This window comes from Cottoperca gobio, chromosome 12 (genome assembly GCF_900634415.1).
Source record: "Cottoperca gobio chromosome 12, fCotGob3.1, whole genome shotgun sequence".
In the NCBI taxonomy this organism is placed as follows: domain Eukaryota; kingdom Metazoa; phylum Chordata; class Actinopteri; order Perciformes; family Bovichtidae; genus Cottoperca; species Cottoperca gobio.
In genome coordinates, this window is record NC_041366.1 from 22,684,118 (window position 1) to 22,706,617 (window position 22,500).

A 22,500-nucleotide genomic window follows, 5' to 3' on the forward strand; every position below is an offset into this window, starting at 1 on the left:
GTGAGAGGAAACATCAGAACATCTTCTGTGAGAAGAGAGGAAACATCAGAACATCTTCTGTGAGACGAGAAGAAACATCAGAACATCTTCTGTGAGAGGAAACATCAGAACATCTTCTGTGAGAAGAGAGGAAACATCAGAACATCTTCTGTGAGACGAGAAGAAACATCAGAACATCTTCTGTGAGAGGAAACATCAGAACATCTTTTGTGAGAGGAAACATCAGAACATCTTCTGTCAGACGAGAGGAAACATCAGAACATCTTCTGTGAGACGAGAGGAAACATCAGAGCATCTTCTGTGAGAGGAAACATCAGAACATCTTCTGTGAGAAGAGAGGAAACATCAGAACATCTTCTGTGAGACGAGAAGAAACATCAGAACATCTTCTGTGAGAGGAAACATCAGAACATCTTCTGTGAGAAGAGAGGAAACATCAGAACATCTTCTGTGAGACGAGAAGAAACATCAGAACATCTTCTGTGAGAGGAAACATCAGAACATCTTTTGTGAGAGGAAACATCAGAACATCTTCTGTGAGACGAGAGGAAACATCAGAACATCTTCTGTGAGAGGAAACATCAGAACATCTTCTGTGAGAGGAAACATCAGAACATCTTCTGTGAGACGTGAGGAAACATCAGAACATCTTCTGTGAGAAGAAACATCAGAACATCTTCTGTGAGAGGAAACATCAGAACATCTTCTGTGAGAGGAAACATGAGAACATCTTCTGTGAGAGGAAACATCAGAACATCTTCTGTGGGACGAGAGGAAACATAAGAACATCTTCTGTGGGACGAGAGGAAACATAAGAACATCTTCTGTGAGAGGAAACATCAGAACATCTTCTGTCAGACGAGAGGAAATATCAGAACATCTTCTGTCAGACGAGAGGAAATATCAGAACATCTTCTGTGGGACAAGAGGAAACATCAGAACATCTTCTGTGAGAGGAAACATCAGAACATCTTCTGTGAGACGAAACATCAGAACATCTTCTGTGAGACGAAACATCAGAACATCTTCTGTGAGAGGAAACATCAGAACATCTTCTGTGAGACGAGAGGAAACATCAGAACATCTTCTGTGAGACGAAACATCAGAACATCTTCTGTGAGAGGAAACATCAGAACATCTTCTGTGAGACGAGAGGAAACATCAGAACATCTTCTGTGAGACGAGAGGAAACATCAGAACATCTTCTGTGAGACGAGAGGAAACATCAGAGCATCTTCTGTGAGAGGAAACATCAGAACATCTTCTGTGAGAAGAGAGGAAACATCAGAACATCTTCTGTGAGACGAGAAGAAACATCAGAACATCTTCTGTGAGAGGAAACATCAGAACATCTTCTGTGAGAAGAGAGGAAACATCAGAACATCTTCTGTGAGACGAGAAGAAACATCAGAACATCTTCTGTGAGAGGAAACATCAGAACATCTTTTGTGAGAGGAAACATCAGAACATCTTCTGTCAGACGAGAGGAAACATCAGAACATCTTCTGTGAGACGAGAGGAAACATCAGAGCATCTTCTGTGAGAGGAAACATCAGAACATCTTCTGTGAGAAGAGAGGAAACATCAGAACATCTTCTGTGAGACGAGAAGAAACATCAGAACATCTTCTGTGAGAGGAAACATCAGAACATCTTCTGTGAGAAGAGAGGAAACATCAGAACATCTTCTGTGAGACGAGAAGAAACATCAGAACATCTTCTGTGAGAGGAAACATCAGAACATCTTTTGTGAGAGGAAACATCAGAACATCTTCTGTCAGACGAGAGGAAACATCAGAACATCTTCTGTGAGACGAGAGGAAACATCAGAGCATCTTCTGTGAGAGGAAACATCAGAACATCTTCTGTGAGAAGAGAGGAAACATCAGAACATCTTCTGTGAGACGAGAAGAAACATCAGAACATCTTCTGTGAGAGGAAACATCAGAACATCTTCTGTCAGATGACAGGAAACATCAGAACATCTTCTGTGAGACGAGAGGAAACATCAGAACATCTTCTGTGAGACGAGAGGAAACATCAGAACATCTTCTGTGAGAGGAAACATCAGAACATCTTCTGTGAGAGGAAACATCAGAACATCTTCTGTCAGACGAGAGGAAACATCAGAACATCTTCTGTGAGAGGAAACATCAGAACATCTTCTGTGAGAGGAAACATCAGAACATCTTCTGTCAGACGAGAGGAAACATCAGAACATCTTCTGTGAGAGGAAACATCAGAAGATCTTTTGTGAGACGAAACATCAGAAAATCTTCTGTGAGAGGAAACATCAGAACATCCTTTGTGAGACGAGAAGAAACAATGATGGCGCCTCCTGAAGTCCACAACCAGCTCCCTGGTCTTCCCTGCGTTGAGCAGGAGGTGGTTCCTGGCACCAGAGGGCAAAGTCCTGTGTCAGCTCTCTGTACTCCTTGTCATCCCCATCAAAGTCTGACAAGGACAGCTGCTGGTCTGACAGGAGCTAACATAGGGTGTAACGCTGTGGAGCTCCTCAGGGACATGAGGAAGGAGTCTGTTGTTTCTGTCAGAGCCGACTGAGTCAAACAAAGTGGAGTCTTATCTTCACACTTCAGCTTAAGATGCTGATTACTGAATATACTTGTGTACTTTTACTGCAGTAATGCTTCATCAAAAATCAGAGTTTCTCCTGCACGCTGTTCGGCTGCCGCTAAAGTTTGTTCAGCTTGTTTCTCGAAGAACTTAAGATCCAGACGTTCGAGGAATAAAATCCTTCATCCTTCAAATATAGAGTTAAAAACACCAGGATGACACCATGACAGGAGAGAGGAAACATTACCTTCAGGGACATTACACATGTCTCTGTTTCACTACATATACAACACAGGACTGATGACACCATGACAGGAGAGAGAGGAAACGTTACCTTCAGGGACATTACACATGTCTCTCTCTCACTACATATACAACACAGGACTGATGACACCATGACAGGAGAGAGGAAACGTTACCTTCAGGAACATTACACATGTCTCTGTTTCACTACATATACAACACAGGACTGATGACACCATGACAGGAGAGAGAGGAAACGTTACCTTCAGGGACATTACACATGTCTCTGTCTCACTACATATACAACACAGGACTGATGACACCATGACAGGAGAGAGAGGAAACGTTACCTTTAGATTAGTCATTATTACACATTTGAATGCAGGAATGTTACTAATTATACCTCTAAGTTAAGCAGTACTTCTTCCAGCACTAGAAAGAGTTGTAAAGACTTTTACTCTATAAATAATTGAAGGATTCGTCTCCTTTGTTTTGTCTGGTGTATGAAATACTTCCATCCATCCATCGTCCACCGCTTATCCGGAATCGGGTCGCGGGGGCAGCAGCTCCAGTAAGGAACCCCAATCTTCCCTTCTCCGGGCCACATCCTCCAGCTCCGACTGGGGGATCCTGAGGCGTTCCCAGGCCAGTGAGGAGATATAATCTCTCCACCGAGTCCTGGGTCTTCCCCGGGGTCTCCTCCCAGCTGGACGTGCCTGGAACACCTCCCTAGGGAGGCGCTCAGGTGGCATCCTTACTAGATGCCCGAACCACCTCAACTGGCTCCTTTCAACGTAAAGGAGCAGCGGCTCTACTCCGAGTCTCTCACGGATGGCTGAGCTTCTCACCCTATCTCTAAGGGAGACGCCAGCCACCCGTCTGAGAAAACCTATTTCGGCCGCTTGTACCCGTGATCTCGTTCTTTCGGTCATGACCCAGCCTTCATGACCATAGGTGAGGGTAGGAACGAAGATCGACCGGTATATTGAGAGCTTTGCCTTCTGGCTCAGCTCTCTTTTCGTCACAACGGTGCGGTAAAGTGACTGTAATACCGCCCCCGCTGCTCCGATTCTCCGGCCAATCTCTCGCTCCATTGTCCCCTCACTTGCGAACAAGACCCCGAGGTACTTGAACTCCTTCACTTGGGGTAATGGCTCATTCCCTACCCGGAGTAGGCAATCCACCGGTTTCCTGCTGAGAGCCATGGCCTCAGATTTGGAGGTGCTGATCCTCATCCCAACCGCTGCACACTCGGCTGCGAACCGATCCAGTGACTGTTGAAGGTCACAGACCGATGATGCCATAAGGACCACATCATCTGCAAAGAGCAACGATGAGATCCTCAGGTCACCGAACTGCAACCCCTCTCCTCCACGACTACGCCTCGATATTCTATCCATGAAAATCACGAACAGGATTGGTGATAAAGCGCAGCCCTGGCGGAGGCCAACATTCACGGGAAACGAGTCCGACTTACTGCCGAGTATCCGGACACAACTCTCGCTTTGGGCGTACAGGGATTGGATGGCCCTCAAAAGTGACCCCCTCACCCCATACTCCCGCAGCACCTCCCACAGTATCACCCGGGGGACCCGGTTGGCACACACTCTCTGGTCCCCATTTTTAAATAAGGGAACCACCACCCCGGTCTGCCACCCCCTAGGCACTGTCCCAGACTTCCACGCAATGTTGACGAGGCGTGTCAACCAAGACAGCCCCTCAACACCCAAAGCCTTCAGCATTTCTGGACGGATCTCATCAACCCCTGCGGCTTTGCCACTGTGGAGTTGTTTGACTACCTCAGTGACTTCCATTAGGGAAATTGACGATGATCCCCCATCAGCTTCCAGCTCTGCCTCAACCATAGAGGGCGTGTTAGTCGGATTCAGGAGTTCCTCAAAGTGGTCCTTCCAGCGGCCGATAACCTTCTCAGTTGAAGTCAGCAGGGTCCCACCCTTGCTGTACACAGCTTGGATGGTTCCTCGCTTCCCCCTCCTGAGGTGCCGGATGGTTTTCCAGAAGCACCTTGGTGCCGACCGAAAGTCCTTCTCCATAGCTTCTCTGGAACTTCTCCCACACCCGCTGCTTTGCCTCTGACACGGCAGAAGCTGCCGCCCTTCTAGTCCTTCGATACCCTGCAACTGTTTCCGGGGTCCTCCCGGATAACATAACCCGGAAGGACTCCTTCTTCAATCGGACGGCTTCCCTGACCACCGGGGTCCACCACGGTGTTCGAGGGTTACCGCCCCTTGAGGCACCTAAGACCTTGAGACCACAGCTCATCACCGCAGCTTCAGCAATAGAGGTTTTGAACATCGCCCACTCAGGTTCAATGCCCCCAACCTCCACAGGGATGGCTGAAAAGCTCCGCCGGAGGTGTGAGTTAAAGATCCCCAGGACAGGGGCTTCCTCCAGATGTTCCCCGTTCACCCGCACTACCCGTTTGGGTTTACCAGGTCTGTCCAGAGTCTTCCCCCACCCCTTGATCCAACTCACCACCAGATGGTGATCAGTCGAAAGCTCCGCCCCTCAGATCAGATGATACGATTACGAAATCGATCATTGACTTTTGGCCTAGGGTGCTCTGGTACCACGTGCACTTATGAGCATCCTTATGTTCGAACATGGTGTTTGTTATGGCCATTCCATGGCTAGCACAGAAGTCCAACAACAAACGACCATTCGGGTTTAGATCAGGGAGGCCCTTCCTCCAAATCACGCCTCTCCAGGTGTCTCCATCGTTTCCCACGTGTGCGTTGAAGTCTCCCAGCAAGACTACGGAGTCTCCCTACTGGAGCCCCCTGCAGGGCTCCATTCAGGGTCTCTAAGAAGGTTGGATACTCAGAACTGCGGTTTGGGGCATAGTCACAAACAACAGTTAGAGTTTTCCCCCCCATAACCCGAAGGCGTAGGGAGGCGACCCTCTCATCCACCGGGATAAACTCCATCGTAGCAGCGCTCAGCCGGGGGCTAGTGAGTATCCCCACCCCGGCCCGACGCCTCACACCTTGGGCAACTCCGGAGAAGAATAGAGTCCAACCCCTATCCAGGAGTACGGTTCCAGAGCCAAGACTGTGCGTGGAGGTAAGCCCCACCAGATCCAACTGGTAGCGATCCACCTCCCGCACTAGTTCCGGCTCCTTCCTCCACAGAGAAGTGACGTTCCACGTCCCCAGAGCCAGCCTCTGCTGCCCGGGTCTGGTCCGTCGAGGTCCCTGACCATCACTGCCACCCGTATGACAGCGCACCCGACCCCAGCGGTTTTTCCCATGAGTGGTGGGCCCACAGGATGGATGGATGGGAGGCACCACGTAGCTTCTTCGGGCTGTGCCCGACCGGGCTCCGTGGCAAACCCGGCCACCAGGCGCTCGCTGTCGGGCCCTCCCTCTGGGCCTGGCTCCAGACGGGGGCCCCGGGCTTCCTCCGGGCAGGGTCTCTCCTTTCCTTTCCCTTTCTTTCATGAAGTCGTTTTTGAACCATTCTTAGTCTGGCCCCTCACCTGAGACCAATTTGCCTTGGGAGCCCCTACCAGGAGCACTAGACTCCAGACAACACAGCTCTCAGGTTCATAGGGACACACAAACCTCTGCACCACGATAAGGTGATGGATTCCCAGAGAGGCAGAAAATCATCATCTGTAAGTAATAAAAGAGACACACAAAAACAGGCATGATTTTAAAAAGACAGGAAAACGTGACAAACTGCAGCTGAGAACCAGAAAGTGAAACACGCTAAATTGATTTCACTGTGCAAAAATCTGTTCTTCTCTGATAAGATGTCGAACAGAGCAGAGCAGAGGAATTCACCTCAATGGCTGTCTGGGAAATACTTGCAGGAAGCAAAAGGTTTTCATTCGAGTTACTGAACTCACTTATTTGTAGTTTCAGTGCAGCATCTCTACTGACTTGGTCATGGTTGTGAGATAGTGTTTCTAAAGGACAGTGATGCTCACTGATCGCTGCTTAGCATGTGAAGTTAGCATTTAGCTCGCAGAGAAGCTAGAATGACTCTTCGGCTGCGCTCCAAATTACAAACCTTTTCTTTTTTACTTTTAGTATGTACTGTAACTGCCATTATTGCATGTAGAATGCGTACAATAACAATGTGCCTTGAACTTCGACCCTCTTGCTCATATATCTGCTGTGCAAAGGATTGTGGGTCAGAACGGGCAGGAACTCATGCTGGCTGCAGACTGCGAGCTGAATCGTATCTTAGTGTGGAGGCGGGAATACATTAATTACAAATACTTCAGTGAACAGCACAGAGAATCAATTAAAGCAACATTTGACTGACTTGTTGTTGTCCTCAGGCTATATGATTAAAGAGACGACTGCCTGCGAGACTTAAGAGAGTACCTGCAGGGGCCATGGTGAGCGAAGAAGTCCACAGAAAGGGCAGAGAAATCCTCTCAAAGACCGTTTACACTCCAGGAGACACACAACTCCAGTTGTGCTCCTCCCACGTGCTTCACTGAGCCGCAGAAACACTGACTGACAGCCAGGATCAGAAGAAAAAGAAGGAGAAGAAGAAGAAGAAGGAGAAGAAGGAGAAGAAGAAGAGAAGAAGGAAAGAGAGAGAAGAAGAAGAAGAAGAATAAGAAGATAATAAGAAACAAATCAGAAGGAGAGAAGATAATGAGAAGACATAAGAAGAGTAAATAAGAAGAGAAGAGAAGAAGAAGAATAGAAACGAAAGAGCAAATATAGATAATCACTAAGTACGTGTAAGCACTCATCTCCTCACTGCGACGGAGCCTATTCCTCTCATCTTACCTGCCAGCATTCCGCCTCCTCCTCCTTATCCATGACCTCATCCGTCTCCGCTCCGCCTGCCCTCCTCTCCTCGCCGCTCTTCCTTCTTCCTCCTCCGTCCTCCCCTCTCCTCCGCTCCTCCTGCTCCTCCTTCTCCTCCTCCTCCGCCTTCTCTCCTCCCCTCCGCTCTCCGCCTTCCCCTTCCCTCCTTCTCCTCCTCTCTCTCCTCCTCCTTCTCCTCCTCCCTCCTCTTCTCCTCCTTCTCCTCCTCCTTCTCCTTCTCCTCCTCCTCCTTCTTCTCCTCTCCCCTTCTCCTTCTCTCCTCTTCTCCTCCTCCTTCTTCTCCTTCTCCTTCTCCTCCTTCTCCTCCTCCTCCTCCTGCCTCCTCCTCCTTCTCCCTCGTCTCCTTCTTCTCCTTCTTCTCCTCCTCCTTCTTCTCCTTCTCTCCTCCTCCTTCTTCTCCTTCTCCTCTCCTTCTCCTCCTTCTCCTTTCCTCCTTCCTTCCCCTCCTTCTCCTCTTTTCTCTTCTCCTTCTCCTCCTTCTCCTGCTTCTCCTTCTCCTTCTTCTCCTCCTCCTCCTTCTCCTCCTCCTCCTCCTCTCCTTCCCTTCTCCCTCCTTCTCCTCCTCCTCCTCCTTCTCCTCCTCCTTCTCCTCCTCCTTCTCCTTCTTCTCCTTCTCCTTCTTCTCCTTCTCCTCCTCCTCCTTCTCCTCCTCCTTCTCCTTCTTCTCCTCCTCTCCTTCTCCCTCATCCTTCTCCTTCTTTCTCCTTCTCATTCTCCTCCTTCTCCTCCTTCTCCTCCTCCCTCCTCCTCCTCCTCCCTCCTTCTCCTCCTTCTCCTTCTCCTTCTTCTCCTTCTCCGTCGCCTTCTTCGCCTTCTCCTTCTCCTCCTCCTCCTCCTTCTCCTTCTGCTCCGCCTTCTCCTTCCTCCTCCGCCGTCGCCGGTCTTCTCCTGCTCCTTCCCGACCTTCTCCTCCTTCGCCATGCGCCGCCTTCGCCTCCTACTCCTCCTTCTCCTCCTCATTCTCCTACCCCTTCTCCTTCTTTATTCCCTTCTCTTCGTCTTTGCTCCGTCGCCTCCGCCTTCGCCTTCTCTCTTCTCCTCCTTCTCCTTCTCCTCCCCTGCTCCCTTCTTCTCCGGCTCCTTCTCCGCCTTCTCCTCCTTCTCCTTTCCTCCTTCCTCCTCCTTCTACTCCTCCGTAGAAAGAGAGCTGAGACGAGAGGAAATACGTCTGAAGGGCTGCAGGGAAGTTAAACTCCGACGCTTCAGAAGTTCACTTTGTCTGTTTGAGTGCAGCAGAAAACATTACGATAGTTATTTATTATTATTATATTATTATTATATTATTATAATTATTACTCATGCATTATACATGTTACAGTATTTAAAATGTTATCGTTTCATATCTATATATTTGACTTATTCCTGCATTTTACCTGCAATATTTTTTTATTTAATCTTATCGTGCACGCCCCTCAGCAAATACATACTTTAGATTTAATGTGTGCTTCATGAAACTGAACCAGACTAAATAGAAAACAAACCAAAAGTATATATTTAACACTTTGTCCAGTGAAACAGCTGATATATCGAGTTTCTCCCAGATATGACACAAAGTCTTTATCATTGTTCATATGTACAAAACTAAAGGTAAAATAACACACCGAGCTGAAGTTGGTGAGCGGCGCCCCCTGGTGGCTCGATTAATGTGATATATATATATATATATATATATATTACAACCCAGTTCTTTAATCTCTTCCTTCTTTAATGTATTTTAATGATTTAAGGATTAACCTGCAGATTATTTTCTAGATTAAAGTGTTAGACAATCAGTTCCTTAAAGTCCAACGTGTCTTTAAAAGCCTCGTGAGTCCAAATCCAGATATTCACTTTAATGATTTAACAGAACCTCGAGGACACGAGGCTGAACACAGCGTTTCAACACATTTCTGCAGAAACATCAAGAGTTGGAGATTTGATTTCCGATCGTTGCAGCTCCACCTTCTATTCTAAAATGTTGCTCTTTAGAAGAAAATATATTTGTCCAAAGCTCTGTGAAGCTTATCGACAGTAGATGAACACAAAGACGTCCACAGCAGACATAAGCATGAAGACTTTATTGGTTCAATAAAGGAGGTAAGTGGACCGAGTAACGTCGTACAGTCGTGTGTAAATGTAAACTGAATGGAAATGTTTAAAAGAAAAGCAGTTGTGTCCCAAACCACATGTGATCCCTGTGTGACACGTAGAGCAAAGACTGATGAGGTCAGCAGGTCCATCAAGTACTGAGACAGAACGAGTCGGAGACCGATCAGACGAGGACTCACGACTCCAGGAAGTAGACACGACCAAGACGGAGAAGAAACTTCCCGGAGACGTCTGATGTTTCTCCTCCTCGTTCTGAAGGTAGGAGGAACATTTGAGAGAAGCTAACACTGTGCAGACACACAGCTGTCGGTGTGAGACATGTCTAGAATCATAATAATATCAATAACAGAGGTATGGAGCAGTTAGTGGGGGAGATCATGGGCCACCAGCTGGTAGTGGGAACCACAGGACGGGCAGCGCTGGGCCTCGCCCTCATGGAGCCAGAACCAGATCACAGCTGTGTTGTCTTCTTCACCTGCAGACAGGAACCAGGAGGAAACAAAGAAACGTATCAGAATTGTTTTGTTATGAAGATAAATTGACCAAAAATCTAAAAACCGACCAGCGTGAAACTTAAACGCCCCGAGTGTTCAACAGATAACTTACAGACACATCCCACAATCCTCTTGTTTGTGATGGAGGGAACCAGGTGGGGGTCCGCCTTAGAGCCCGCGTACTCCTTGGGCTTCATCATGTTGTAGGGATCCTGAGGAGGAGGAGGAGGAGGAGGTATTACTTTAATGTAAAGCACCAGTTTATTTAGTCATCAATGAGACTTCTGTTACTCTGCAAACTAAATGTGGAACCATGTCTTTCTTTACGCAGGATTCCTAATGTCGGAGACAAGTGGCTTCACGTCACAGTCCCACAACACGCCTGCCGGGCAGACTGACTGCAGCTGAAGCACTAACCGGCTCGGGACATTTCTTATCTGCTAAAAGACGAATTACTTCAAAAGCGGAACCGCTTCTCTCCGGCTCCACATTTATTTAATAATGAAGCTTAGAATAAAACTCCAGTTAACATGAATAGCAGGCTGATGGACTTTATGTTATACAACGTTAGCCAAGCAGAGAAACTTCGTTAAATGTTTTGCTGAGTTCTTAGTAATAGGATGGTTCACCGGCTGCACTTTGCACAACTGTGCAGCATTCAGACGTCCCTTAGAATTTAAAAAGTGAACGTGATGAATGAAGCTCTGAAATGTTCTGTGCAGATCTACAACATAGAAAGACGTGTTTTCTGAACGTGTTGTTGGCATCACAGATTGCAGATGAAGGATCTTACAGAGCCGTCCTTCATGGCCGTCATGATGACCTTCTCCAGTCCGGTGGCTTGTTCCTCATCGGTGGGGATCCCTGCAAACAAGTTAAACATGTCTGATTAAAGGGGCAGCGGGCTCTTATTCAGCAGCCTCGTTACAACATTCACTGATACATGTTCATACTTTACCTACATCTTTCTGATTATACTTGCATAAAAAGGACATCGGTGTCAGAATGTTATCTTTATGTTAGAAAGTAACGTTTCTTTAATGCAGGACTTCTACTTGTAACAGAGTACTGTTTACAGTGTAGCATTAGGACTTGTGTTTAGTTAATAAGATCTAAACACTTTCTCCACAACTGTTGAGTCCTATGAGAGAACATGTGGCCTTCACTACAACCTCACAACTGTCATTCTGCTGGACGCTAATCATCCTGAGACGCTTAGCTTCATGGCTAACGTCCTGTATTCTGCTCGATTATAAGTTAGCTAACACTGATGTTTGAAAAATATAGTTTCCAGCACTACATACAAATCAACACATACACAGTTTAACAATATTTAGCTGTAGCTGCTATTGATCGTATAATTACATAATTGAAGAGCATGTTTGACCTCTCGCAGGTATTGCAGCTGCAATGCTAACGTTGCTCATGCTAACCAGCTAAGAGAGATAAATAGCATATATACGAGTCCATTGTATTTTCTATGTGTGCCGAATTGAAGTGTTTTAGCCAAATTCATTTGTGGAAAATGTCTGTGTTTTACAATCTATCCGGTTTGGACTAAACACACTTTCTAATTAAATTTGCCAGAATTTTAAATAAAGTTTGGTCTGATGTTCTGTGTTGAGAAGAACGCTCCCACGTCAGTAGCGTTAGCTGTCCTTGCTGTGGATGAACCCTCTTTTAAATCATAATCCATCGGTCTGTGAGGCTTTGTAGCCGAGTGTTGGTTTGGTCCTCACCTCCGGCCGCCATGCCGCGGGTCAGCGCCGGCACCGGGGCCGCCCGGCAGGTTGTTGCGGCTCTAAAAGCCGAGCGGAGCAGTAACCTTGCAGCCATTTTTCCGTCTTTCCTGTAATCAGATGCTGGTCGCAGGCTGATGACGTCAGGGATTTATGGACCTGTCGCTTGGGTTGCGCGTCAGAGGAACGCTGCCGCATTTGTTTTGGTCTTAAAATATGTCTTGTCTTAATAATAAACTTAAGGAGGGTCCCTTAAACATTTTGCATCCAAAATATCAAGAAAGAAAACATTAGAGATATTTAGAATTTATGTTTTTAATTCTTGTACTTCCTGTGAATTAGATGTGTCATTTGTTTTATCACTGTATGTATATCAACTTTGATTTAACATTACAACATTATTTAATAATAAAACTGGGAAAACAATTCAATTTTAGGATAAAGACATTTTAATATGTTTTGAAGGTGATGAGGAAGAAAAATATATTGTTATTTCTTTGTACAGTTAATTTAATTTATGGGAAATAAGGGATAATAATAATAATAATAATAATAATAATAATAATAATAATAATAATAATAAGAGATGGACGGAGTTCAAACCAAATTTTGGACATTTACAGTCTTTCTGTTTTACTGTGTATGTACCCCCTGGTATGTATGTACCACATGGTATGTATGTATCCCTCTCTATGTACTGACATCTATAATCAAAGAAGTACATGTAACTCGATGAAGGTAGGATTTATCGCAGGGTTCTTGTATTTAAATGCTTTATTAGATGTACCTAATAAACTGGCTTTAGTGCAAAATCCTCCATAAATCAGCACGACTACCACGTAATGGTGTTCTCATTCATTCTGTCAACTACCAAGTCTCACATACAACCCTCCCAACACAACCGACTTGTTACAGGTAATATGAATTACATCTCTAACATGTTGACACTGACGTCCTTTTTACCAAACAAGAATGTGAAGCAGGGAGAAAACTGTCAAAAGAGGGAAAGACGTCCATAAAGTGCAGTTTCAGAAACTTTATTGGTTCAAGAAAGGAGGTAAGTGGACCGAGTAACGTCGTACAGTACGTGTGTAAATGTAAACTGAATGGAAATGTTTAAAAGAAAAGCAGTTGTGTCCCAAACCACATGTGATCCCTGTGTGACACGTAGAGCAAAGACTGATGAGGTCAGCAGGTCCATCAAGTACTGAGACAGAACGAGTCGGAGACCGATCAGACGAGGACTCACGACTCCAGGAAGTAGACACGACCAAGACGGAGAAGAAACTTCCCGGAGACGTCTGATGTTTCTCCTCCTCGTTCTGAAGGTAGGAGGAACATTTGAGAGAAGCTAACACTGTGCAGACACACAGCTGTCGGTGTGAGACATGTCTAGAATCATAATAATATCAATAACAGAGGTATGGAGCAGTTAGTGGGGGAGATCATGGGCCACCAGCTGGTAGTGGGAACCACAGGACGGGCAGCGCTGGGCCTCGCCCTCATGGAGCCAGAACCAGATCACAGCTGTGTTGTCTTCTTCACCTGCAGACAGGAACCAGGAGGAAACAAAGAAACGTATCAGAATTGTTTTGTTATGAAGATAAATTGACCAAAAATCTAAAAACCGACCAGCGTGAAACTTAAACGCCCCGAGTGTTCAACAGATAACTTACAGACACATCCCACAATCCTCTTGTTTGTGATGGAGGGAACCAGGTGGGGGTCCGCCTTAGAGCCCGCGTACTCCTTGGGCTTCATCATGTTGTAGGGATCCTGAGGAGGAGGAGGAGGAGGAGGAGGAGGAGGAGGAGGAGGATTAGCCAAACGTCAGAACATTACAATGTGATGTTTGATAGTAAGGGAGCTGCCGTACCGATCCGTCCTTCATGGCCTTCATGATGACTTTCTCCAGTCCTGTGGCTTGCTCTTCATCCGTGGGAATCCCTGGTGAGGGACAAAACAACGTCTGTAGTAAATAAACCCAACACAGAAAACATTGATACGAAACCACGAGAAGATGCTTGTTGTAATGTAATAACAGTGGAATCAACTTGATGAGTTTTCCTACTTGTGTCATACATACATTGCTGTTGTAATATATTTTACCGCTCCGTCATTTCTGAATAAATTAAAAACTATTTTGTTGAGACTTTCCTGGATATAACTTTGCAACTTGTACTAATAAAATGGAAAATGTGATTTAAAAAAAGGAAAGAAAAGTATTTAGAATCCAAATAGATTTTCATGAGTTACTGGAAACTTTCATATTAATTGAATTGAATGGCTGCACTTTTACATTTCCAGCTGAATAATAGACATTGGAACAGCGTTTTTATTTTTCCTATAACTAGAACCCAATTACATACTAATTACACATTATTTCTGGTAAACTAGGGAATTACTAGGAAGTACGGAATAAACCAATTGTGTTAATTATCCCATTTCAGCCACTTCGACCAGCACTGCATCAGAGTTGGGAGTTTCAAGAGACCTCGCAGATTAATAAAACCAATCTTGATGGAAACCTCCGCAATAACCATCTGATCTGTCATATTTGAGGAACTGAATTACATATACATAGGCTACAAAAAACGAACACATTTTAACAACATAAATAGATAAATAAAATAGTCCATTGTTTGTTTAATGTGTGCCGAATTGAAGAGTGTTAGCCAAATTATATTGTGGAAAATGTCTTCATGTTTTACAAGCTCTAAAGTTAAGACAAAACACGATTGTTTAGTTAAACTGCCAGATTTTTAAATGAAGTTTGGTCTGATCTGTGTTTAGAAGAACGTTCTCTCAGGGGCAGGACGTCTTCCGCCTTCAGTGGCGTTAGCTGTCCCTGCTGTGGATACATGTGGATTTAAATCAGAGAGTATGGGTCTGTAAGGTCCTCACCTCCGGCCGCCATGCCGCGGGTCAGCGCGGGCACCGGGGCCGCCCGGCAGGTTGTTGCGGCTCTGACAGCTGAGCGGAGCAGTAACCTTGCAGCCATCTTTCCTTTCCTCTTTGGTCGCTGGTCGCGGGGCTATGACGTTGTAGGTGGCACAATTCGTCACCCGGTTTAGACGTAAATGTTTTTGTTATTTCACAGATAAAATCTTAGATATAAAAACAAATAAATACATTATTGTATACTGAAAACAAATGTATTTTTTGTGATGATGAACTATAATCTTTAACGCATTTAAAACAAAACATTGTATACATTCAGTTATATATTATATTATATACAGATTATATATTGTGAAAAGACTAATCATAATATAAACAATGAGTGTTACAATGTCATTATAAACTAATACAACATAGATTAATACAACATTGAATTCATTGTAAACTTATTGTTATGGTACATTTTATATACATTTAAAATAACTAAAGTCAACCCCAAATTAATGTGATTTCAAAAATATATTCAGACTGTCAAATGTATAAACTCAAAACAAGTAATCATACTGTCAACCTGTACAGTGAGCTCTTTAAAGAGGAATAACAAATACATTTCTATTGAAATCACTTCTCACTACTTGATGTAACGTAAATAATACACTCAGTTTCATATTTTCTTACTACTAATGAAATAAATACTATATTTACCAATTATTTTATATTTCTATAAATAAGGGATTTAAATAAAATGCAGAAATGTAATCGTTAACTGTATTCTATTTTAAATGTTAATTACTTTGATTGATTGATTATATTATTTTATCCCTAATTGAAAGTTTTAATGACTTTTATTATTTTAATAATATTGCCTCTCTGTTAGTGATTCTGTTTGTTGTTGTTCTGTTTCTCCTTTTATTTTTGTCATAGTAAACGAGATTAGCCCCTCATGTATCTATTTATCTAATTATTATTATTAATATTATTATTTGTATTATTTGTTTTTGTATTATCTTTATTGTTTTTTAATGTATTTAATTGTATCAATGATCTCTTAAAGTATAGATATTGGTTGAATGAAATAAAAACAATACGTCGACACACTTGACAGAGTTTATTGTCTGTTAATCCAGTTATGTAAAACAAGGGGACATACTGACAGAGACAAACCTTTAATACAACACTGTTCATGTAAATGTTTAGTAATTATTATTTGAATCCACTTCCTGTCAGCTGTGTCAGAAGTTTTCCAGTTTCATTAGAGTTACCATGAAGAGAGTGATGATGAAAGTTAGATGCGCTCGACATAATTAGCGGGAAACATGCCGCAGTGTCCGTGAGGGCCGTACCCTCTCCACCAGCCCTCGTCCAACATCTCTATCCCCGTTATAATGTCGTCAGGGTCAAAGGTGATCTCTGTGTCGTCCACTGCGGAGAAGAGCAGCATCAACATATTCAGTGACGTAGAGAAGACACGATTCATATAGTTTATATTCATAAATCTAATAATTTTATAGATTAAAAAAGTCCTGATTAAAACTAATCACAGTTTCCTGTTTTTATTAATCTATTTTTAATTGTATTGGAGAAAGCACATTGTGGCTTCACACTAAAACACACCTTTTGTTATTTATCTACATCCGACACGTCATTTATATATTTTACATTTTATATGTTTTATATATTTTATATATTTTATATATTATATATATTTGATGTATTTTATATATTATATATATTTGATGTATTTTATATATTATATATATTTTATATATTTTACATTTTATATATTTGATGTATTTTATATATTATATATATTTTATGTATTTTATATATTTTCTATATTATATATATTTTATACCTCTCTGGGAACCATCACCTTATCGTGGTGGAGAGGTTTGTGTGTCCCTATGAACCTGAGAGCTGTGTTGTCTGGAGCCTAGTGCTCCTGGTAGGGTCTCCCAAGGCAAATTGGTCTCAGGTGAGGGGCCAGACTAAGAATGGTTCAAAACGACTTCATGAAAAAAAGGGAAAGGAAAGGAGAGACCCTGCCCAGAGGAAGCCCGGGGCCCCCGTCTGGAGCCAGGCCCAGAGGGAGGGCCCGACAGCGAGCGCCTGGTGGCCGGGTTTGCCACGGAGCCCGGTCGGGCACAGCCCGAAGAAGCTACGTGGTGCCTCCCATCCATCCATCCTGTGGGCCCACCACTCATGGGAAAAACTGCTGGGGTCGGTTGAGCTGTCACACAGGTGGCAGTGATGGTCAGGGACCTCGACGGACCAGACCCGGGCAGCAGAGGCTGGCTCTGGGGACGTGGAACGTCACCTCTCTGTGGGGGAAGGAGCCGGAACTAGTGCGGGAGGTGGATCGCTACCAGTTGGATCTGGTGGGGCTTACCTCCACGCACAGTCTTGGCTCTGGAACCGTACTCCTGGATAGGGGTTGGACTCTATTCTTCTCCGGAGTTGCCCAAGGTGTGAGGCGTCGGGCCGGGGTGGGGATACTCACTAGCCTCCGGCTGAGCGCTGCTACGTTGGAGTTTACCCCGGTGGATGAGAGGGTCACCTCCCTACGCCTTCGGGTTATGGGGGGGAAAACTCTGACTGTTGTTTGTGCCTATGCCCCAAACCGCAGTTCGGAGTATTCGACCTTCTTGGAGACCCTGAATGGAGCCCTGCAGGGGCACTCGGGTGAAGAGAGGGGCGGAGCTGTTGACTGATCACCATCTGGTGGTGAGTTGGATCAAGGGGTGGGGGAAGACTCTGGACAGACCTGGTAAACCCAAACGGGTAGTGCGGGTGAACTGGGAACGTCTGGAGGAAGCCCCTGTCCTGGGGATCTTTAACTCACACCTCCGGCGGAGCTTATCAGACATCCCTGTGGAGGTTGGGGGCATTGAACCAGAGTGGGCGATGTTCAAAACCTCTATTGCTGAAGCTGCGGTGATGAGCTGTGGTCTCAAGGTCTTAGGTGCCTCAAGGGGCGGTAACCCTCGAACACCTTGGTGGACCCCGGTGGTCAGGGAAGCCGTCCGACTGAAGAAGGAGTCCTTCCGGGTTATGTTATCCGGGAGGACTCCGGAAACAGTTGCAGGGTATCGAAGGACTAAAAGGTCGGCAGCTTCTGCCGTGTCAGAGGCAAAGCAGTGGGTGTGGGAGAAGTTCGGAGAAGCTATGGAGAAGGACTTTCGGTCGGCACCAAGGTGCTTCTGGAAAACCATCCGGCACCTCAGGAGGGGGAAGCGAGGAACCATCCAAGCTGTGTACAGCAAGGGTGGGACCTTGCTGACTTCGACTGAGAAGGTTATCGGCCGGTGGAAGGAGCACTTTGAGGAACTCCTGAATCCGACTAACACGCCCTCTATGGTAGAGGCAGAGCTGGAAGCTGATGGGGGATCATCGTTAATTTCCCTGATGGAAGTCACTGAGGTAGTCAAACAACTCCACAGTGGCAAAGCTGCAGGGGTTGATGAGATCCGTTCAGAAATGCTGAAGGCTTTGGGTGTTGAGGGGCTGTCTTGGTTGACATGCCTCGTCAACATTGCGTGGAAGTCTGGGACAGTGCCTAGGGGTTGGCAGACCGGGGTGGTGGTTCCCCTATTTAAAAAGGGGGACCAGAGAGTGTGTGCCAACTACAGGGGTATCACACTTCTCAGCCTCCCTGGTAAAGTCTACTCCAAGGTACTGGAAAGGAGGGTTCGGCCGGTAGTCGAACCTCTGATTGAAGAGGAACAATGCGGATTCCGTCCTGGTCGTGGAACAACAGACCAACTCTTTACTCTTGCAAGGATCCTGGAGGGGGCCTGGGAGTACGCCCATCCGGTCTACATGTGTTTTGTGGATCTGGAGAAGGCGTATGACTGGGTCCCCCGGGTGATACTGTGGGAGGTGCTGCGGGAGTATGGGGTGAGGGGGTCACTTTTGAGGGCCATCCAATCCCTGTACGCCCAAAGCGAGTGAGGGGATGATGGAGCGAGAGATTGGCCAGAGAATCGGAGCAGCGGGGGCGGTATTACAGTCAATTTACCGCACCGTTGTGACGAAAAGAGAGCTGAGCCAGAAGGCAAAGCTCTCAATATACCGGTCGATCTTCGTTCCTACCCTCACCTATGGTCATGAAGGCTGGGTCATGACCGAAAGAACGAGATCACGGGTACAAGCGGCCGAAATGTGTTTTCTCAGAAGGGTGGCTGGCGTCTCCCTTAGAGATAGGGTGAGAAGCTCAACCATCCGTGAGAGACTCGGAGTAGAGCCGCTGCTCCTTTACGTTGAAAGGAGCCAGTTGAGGTGGTTCGGGCATCTAGTAAGGATGCCACCTGGGCGCCTCCCTAGGGAGGTGTTCCAGGCACGTCCAGCTGGGAGGAGACCCCGGGGAAGACCCAGGACTCGGTGGAGAGATTATATCTCCTCACTGGGCACGCCTAGGGATCCCCCAGTCAGATCTGGAGGATGTGGCCCGGAGAAGGGAAGATTGGGGTTTCTTACTGGAGCTGCTGCCCCCGCGACCCGATCCCGGATAAGTGGTGGACGGATGGATGGATGGATATATTTTATGTATTTTATGTATTTTATATATTTTATATATTATATGTATTTTATATATTTTATATATTTTATGTATTTATATATTTTATATATTTTATATATTTTATATATTTTATGTATTTTATATATTTACAGCCTGCTGTGCAGATGAAAAGTGTTTTATTCTCAGCACATTGATGTACAGTTGGCGTGTGAGAGATTTTTATTTTTGTGGAAAAATAAAATAATAAAATAATTTAAATGATTTTGAATGATTTTGCAAGAGATGTGAGATATTTAGTATTTTAAATTTATGTTTTTGGGTTGTGTGTGTGTAAGCGGTAGACGATGGATGGATGGATGGATGGGTTGTGTGTGTTTGGATGATGTAATAAATGGTGTAGAAAAGTATTCATATTTTTTATCAATTTATATATATAAGAATAAATATTTATACTCGGTAATGTGTGTGTGTGTGTGTGTGTGTGTGTGTGTGTGTGTGTGTGTGTGTGCATACCAGCCTGGTAGTCATACAGAGCTCGTGCACTGAAGCTCTGTCCGCTGCTCTGTGAGTCTGCAGTCTAAGATTTAAAACAAATGAAAAAAGAAGTTGAGCTCCTTTAAAACACAAACCTGCGCTCTGAGCTCTTTAAGTTCATTTTGAGGTTTAGTGAAAATACAGATTTATTTTACAAACGTATATGTTTAAAAACAAAAGTAAAATCTTGACCTGAAAACTATCTACAGCTGTCAAATAAATGCATTTCATTACAAATACAATATTTCGTGGAATGAAATGCTCACGCACTGAAACTGAACGTAAGTGCAGTAAATGTAAATGTACTTCGTTAGTGAACGAGAAGCACGGCGACTCACTGAGAAGTTCACGTCTTCATACAGGTCGTCCTCTGTCCGGCCGGGAGCCTCGTACAGATCCTCTGCTGCTGTTTCCTCTGCAGCGTGAACATCATCAAAGTACTCATTGTGCAGAATAATGTATATTTTATTAATGTTTAATAATTATTGATGCATTAATGTGTTCATCACTTTAATGTTGCAGCAGGTGAAGGACTTTAGAAACTGCTGGGGAGTTTAATCTGTCATAATATATCATCATGTTTAGATTATAATATTATTAATACTATTAGTATTAGTATTATTAATAATATTAATATTAATAATATTAGTGTTATGAGTTCAATATGAGTTCATTGATAGGAGGATCATACCTGGAGCATCATCAACGTCTTCAAACTCATCCGACCATTCCTCCTCCTCTGTGTTCACCACGTCTGTGTCAGCGACAGTCAAATATATATATATATACATCTATATTTATATAAATATATATACATGACAGTGAAAGTGAAAGTAGTAATACCACGTTACAATGTAAGACATTATTAACAAAGCACCAAACGATTCTGGGATTAACTAAACTAAAGATAACTGAGAATACAGTTTATTTGTATGCGGACGTAGTTTTTAGGAAACGATGACACACAAGGAACTAACCGACACGGACACTCGATGACCCGAGCACCTGAAGGAGCCGTCGCTCAGCAGGGATTATAACGTGGAGTCTGACCTGCAGCTGGAACAGGTGAACCCAGGGTCTCCTGAGGTGTGGGGGAGACATCTGGAGCAGGGGAATGAGACAGCACAGGGGAGGCGGGAGACAGGGGGTGCATGGAGTAAGCCGGGAAAGCTGAGACAGGTGAGGCTGGAGACAGGGGGTGCATGGAGTAAGCCGGGAAAGGTGAGACAGGTGAGGCTGGAGACAGGGGGTGCATGGAGTAAGCCGGGAAAGGTGAGACAGGTGCGGTCACCGAGGAGGCAGCTGGAGCAGGTGGACGCTGAAGCTGCAGCGGAGAACTTCTCTCGAAGGATTTCTGAGACAAAAAGGGACTCTGCAGCTTCCCTGAGAGTGACAACATGAATATTATTCATCACTTCATCAGCTGTTATTTATTCAAGCAGTTGTTTACCTGGTCTGGACGCAGCAGGTCTGTCGTTGTCGAAGCTCTGCTCCTTCTGCTTGAATATGTCTCTGGGATTAAAAGATCTCTGAGAAATCAGAGACTTGGCCTCCTGTGAACACCAGCGAGAGTTAAAGAGGAATCACAGCATTTACTATTTCACTTTCATAAAGAAAACATGTTAAAGCAGCAGAACCTTATTGACTCTTCTTCCAATGCAGGATCCTACATTTCCCATAATGCAACTCAATAACCGGAAACACACACGAAATACACACATTTTAAATTATTATTATTTTTGATATAAGTGTAATTAGATTTGTAGATCAAGATGTGACAATGTCTGTGTCAAAATGGAATAAAATACTAATTACAACTAAAAGAAGGAAAAGTTCAAGACTGTGGACATAAGAACTACAACTCCCAGGATGCATTTCCATGTAAAACATCCAATCACAGAGCTTTAAATTCTAAGAAAACTGAATGTAGTTTAAATATTTTCTCTCTCTGATTGTGGCCAGTGTTGGATTCTTCTCCGTAGCCATGGCTACTGAGGCTCAGGTATTGTTCATTTCTCAGAAACAAAGTTGAAATCACACAAAACTCTACAATCCATTTAATATCTGAAATATCATTAAAATAAACTTTATAAATTGGAAAATTAAAAATAAAACTAGCTTCTCATCACACTTTGTAACTGTACAAGTTAATATAATGATATTAAAATGCATTTATTCTGACAATATATTCGATGTAAATCATCAAACTCACGTTAGCTTTCTGCACTGATGCAGCAGAGTTGATGCCCGACTTCTTGGTTCCACTTTCCTGCTGGTTCTAAAACAGACACACACACACACAGTTTTTACAATAATATCTTATAGTAGAACATCTTAAATATATATATCTTTAATTCTGATGTATTGCTATTTGGGTCTTATTTCCTTGTACATATACATGATATTCAATTGCCTCCTTTAACAGAAATTTTAGATTTCTTATTCGTGATGTTCCCAGATGTCAGCTTGTTAAGTACAACGTTATTATAACTGATATAATATTACTGCTTGTAATAGACTGCAATGATCCTTCAGCTCACCTGTCGCTGCTGCTCCGTCTCTCGTTCCTCTTCTTCTCTTTTCTTCTGATAAACC

General features: G+C 44.4%; 3 protein-coding genes across 4 annotated transcripts in view; all 3 read right to left on the minus strand.

Annotated features, from left to right (window-relative positions):
- Positions 1–9,672: 9,672 nt before the first annotated feature.
- Positions 9,673–12,108, minus strand: LOC115016619 (cytochrome c oxidase subunit 5B, mitochondrial-like). Its single transcript, XM_029444500.1, has 4 exons — positions 11,952–12,108; positions 11,006–11,076; positions 10,325–10,424; positions 9,673–10,193 (listed from the first exon to the last, which is right to left on the minus strand). Exons 1-4 carry the CDS (start codon positions 12,046–12,048, stop codon positions 10,081–10,083), a joined length of 381 nt encoding a protein of 126 aa, XP_029300360.1. The 5' UTR covers positions 12,049–12,108; the 3' UTR covers positions 9,673–10,080.
- Positions 12,109–12,972: 864 nt separating this feature from the next.
- LOC115016620 (cytochrome c oxidase subunit 5B, mitochondrial-like) lies at positions 12,973–15,004 on the minus strand. Its single transcript, XM_029444501.1, has 4 exons — positions 14,856–15,004; positions 13,828–13,898; positions 13,628–13,727; positions 12,973–13,496 (listed from the first exon to the last, which is right to left on the minus strand). The coding sequence occupies exons 1-4, from the start codon at positions 14,950–14,952 to the stop codon at positions 13,384–13,386; spliced, it is 381 nt and encodes a 126-aa protein (XP_029300361.1). The 5' UTR covers positions 14,953–15,004; the 3' UTR covers positions 12,973–13,383.
- A 953-nt stretch (positions 15,005–15,957) lies between these two features.
- LOC115016618 (drebrin-like protein B) overlaps positions 15,958–22,500 on the minus strand; it is a 10,688-nt gene continuing 4,145 nt past the window's right edge. The window contains exons 8-15 of one of the 2 annotated variants that reach the window (XM_029444499.1): positions 22,446–22,500; positions 22,118–22,183; positions 21,356–21,458; positions 20,956–21,288; positions 20,597–20,659; positions 20,244–20,320; positions 19,885–19,948; positions 15,958–16,274 (exon numbers count right to left, since the gene is read on the minus strand). In XM_029444499.1, the coding sequence (XP_029300359.1) occupies positions 16,138–16,274; positions 19,885–19,948; positions 20,244–20,320; positions 20,597–20,659; positions 20,956–21,288; positions 21,356–21,458; positions 22,118–22,183; positions 22,446–22,500 (898 nt within the window). In that variant the 3' untranslated portion in view covers positions 15,958–16,137. Of the gene's footprint in view, positions 16,275–19,884; positions 19,949–20,243; positions 20,321–20,596; positions 20,660–20,882; positions 21,289–21,355; positions 21,459–22,117; positions 22,184–22,445 lie in introns of those variants that run through there. The other variant, XR_003833175.1, reaches the window with a different exon arrangement.

Excerpts from the sequence above, each read along its gene's own strand:
- LOC115016619 (XM_029444500.1), bottom strand. The coding sequence starts at position 12,048 with ATGGCTGCAAGGTTACTGCTCCGCTCGGCTTTTAGAGCCGCAACAACC. Across the intron at positions 11,077-11,951 it reads CCGCGGCATGGCGGCCGGAG|GGATCCCCACCGATGAGGAA; the intron begins GTGAGGACCAAA and ends ACTTGTTTGCAG. Across the intron at positions 10,425-11,005 it reads CGGCCATGAAGGACGGCTCT|GATCCCTACAACATGATGAA; the intron begins GTAAGATCCTTC and ends CCTCCTCCTCAG.
- LOC115016620 (XM_029444501.1), bottom strand. The coding sequence starts at position 14,952 with ATGGCTGCAAGGTTACTGCTCCGCTCAGCTGTCAGAGCCGCAACAACC. Across the intron at positions 13,899-14,855 it reads CCGCGGCATGGCGGCCGGAG|GGATTCCCACGGATGAAGAG; the intron begins GTGAGGACCTTA and ends GTCCCTCACCAG. Across the intron at positions 13,497-13,627 it reads GAGGATTGTGGGATGTGTCT|GTGAAGAAGACAACACAGCT; the intron begins GTAAGTTATCTG and ends TCCTGTCTGCAG.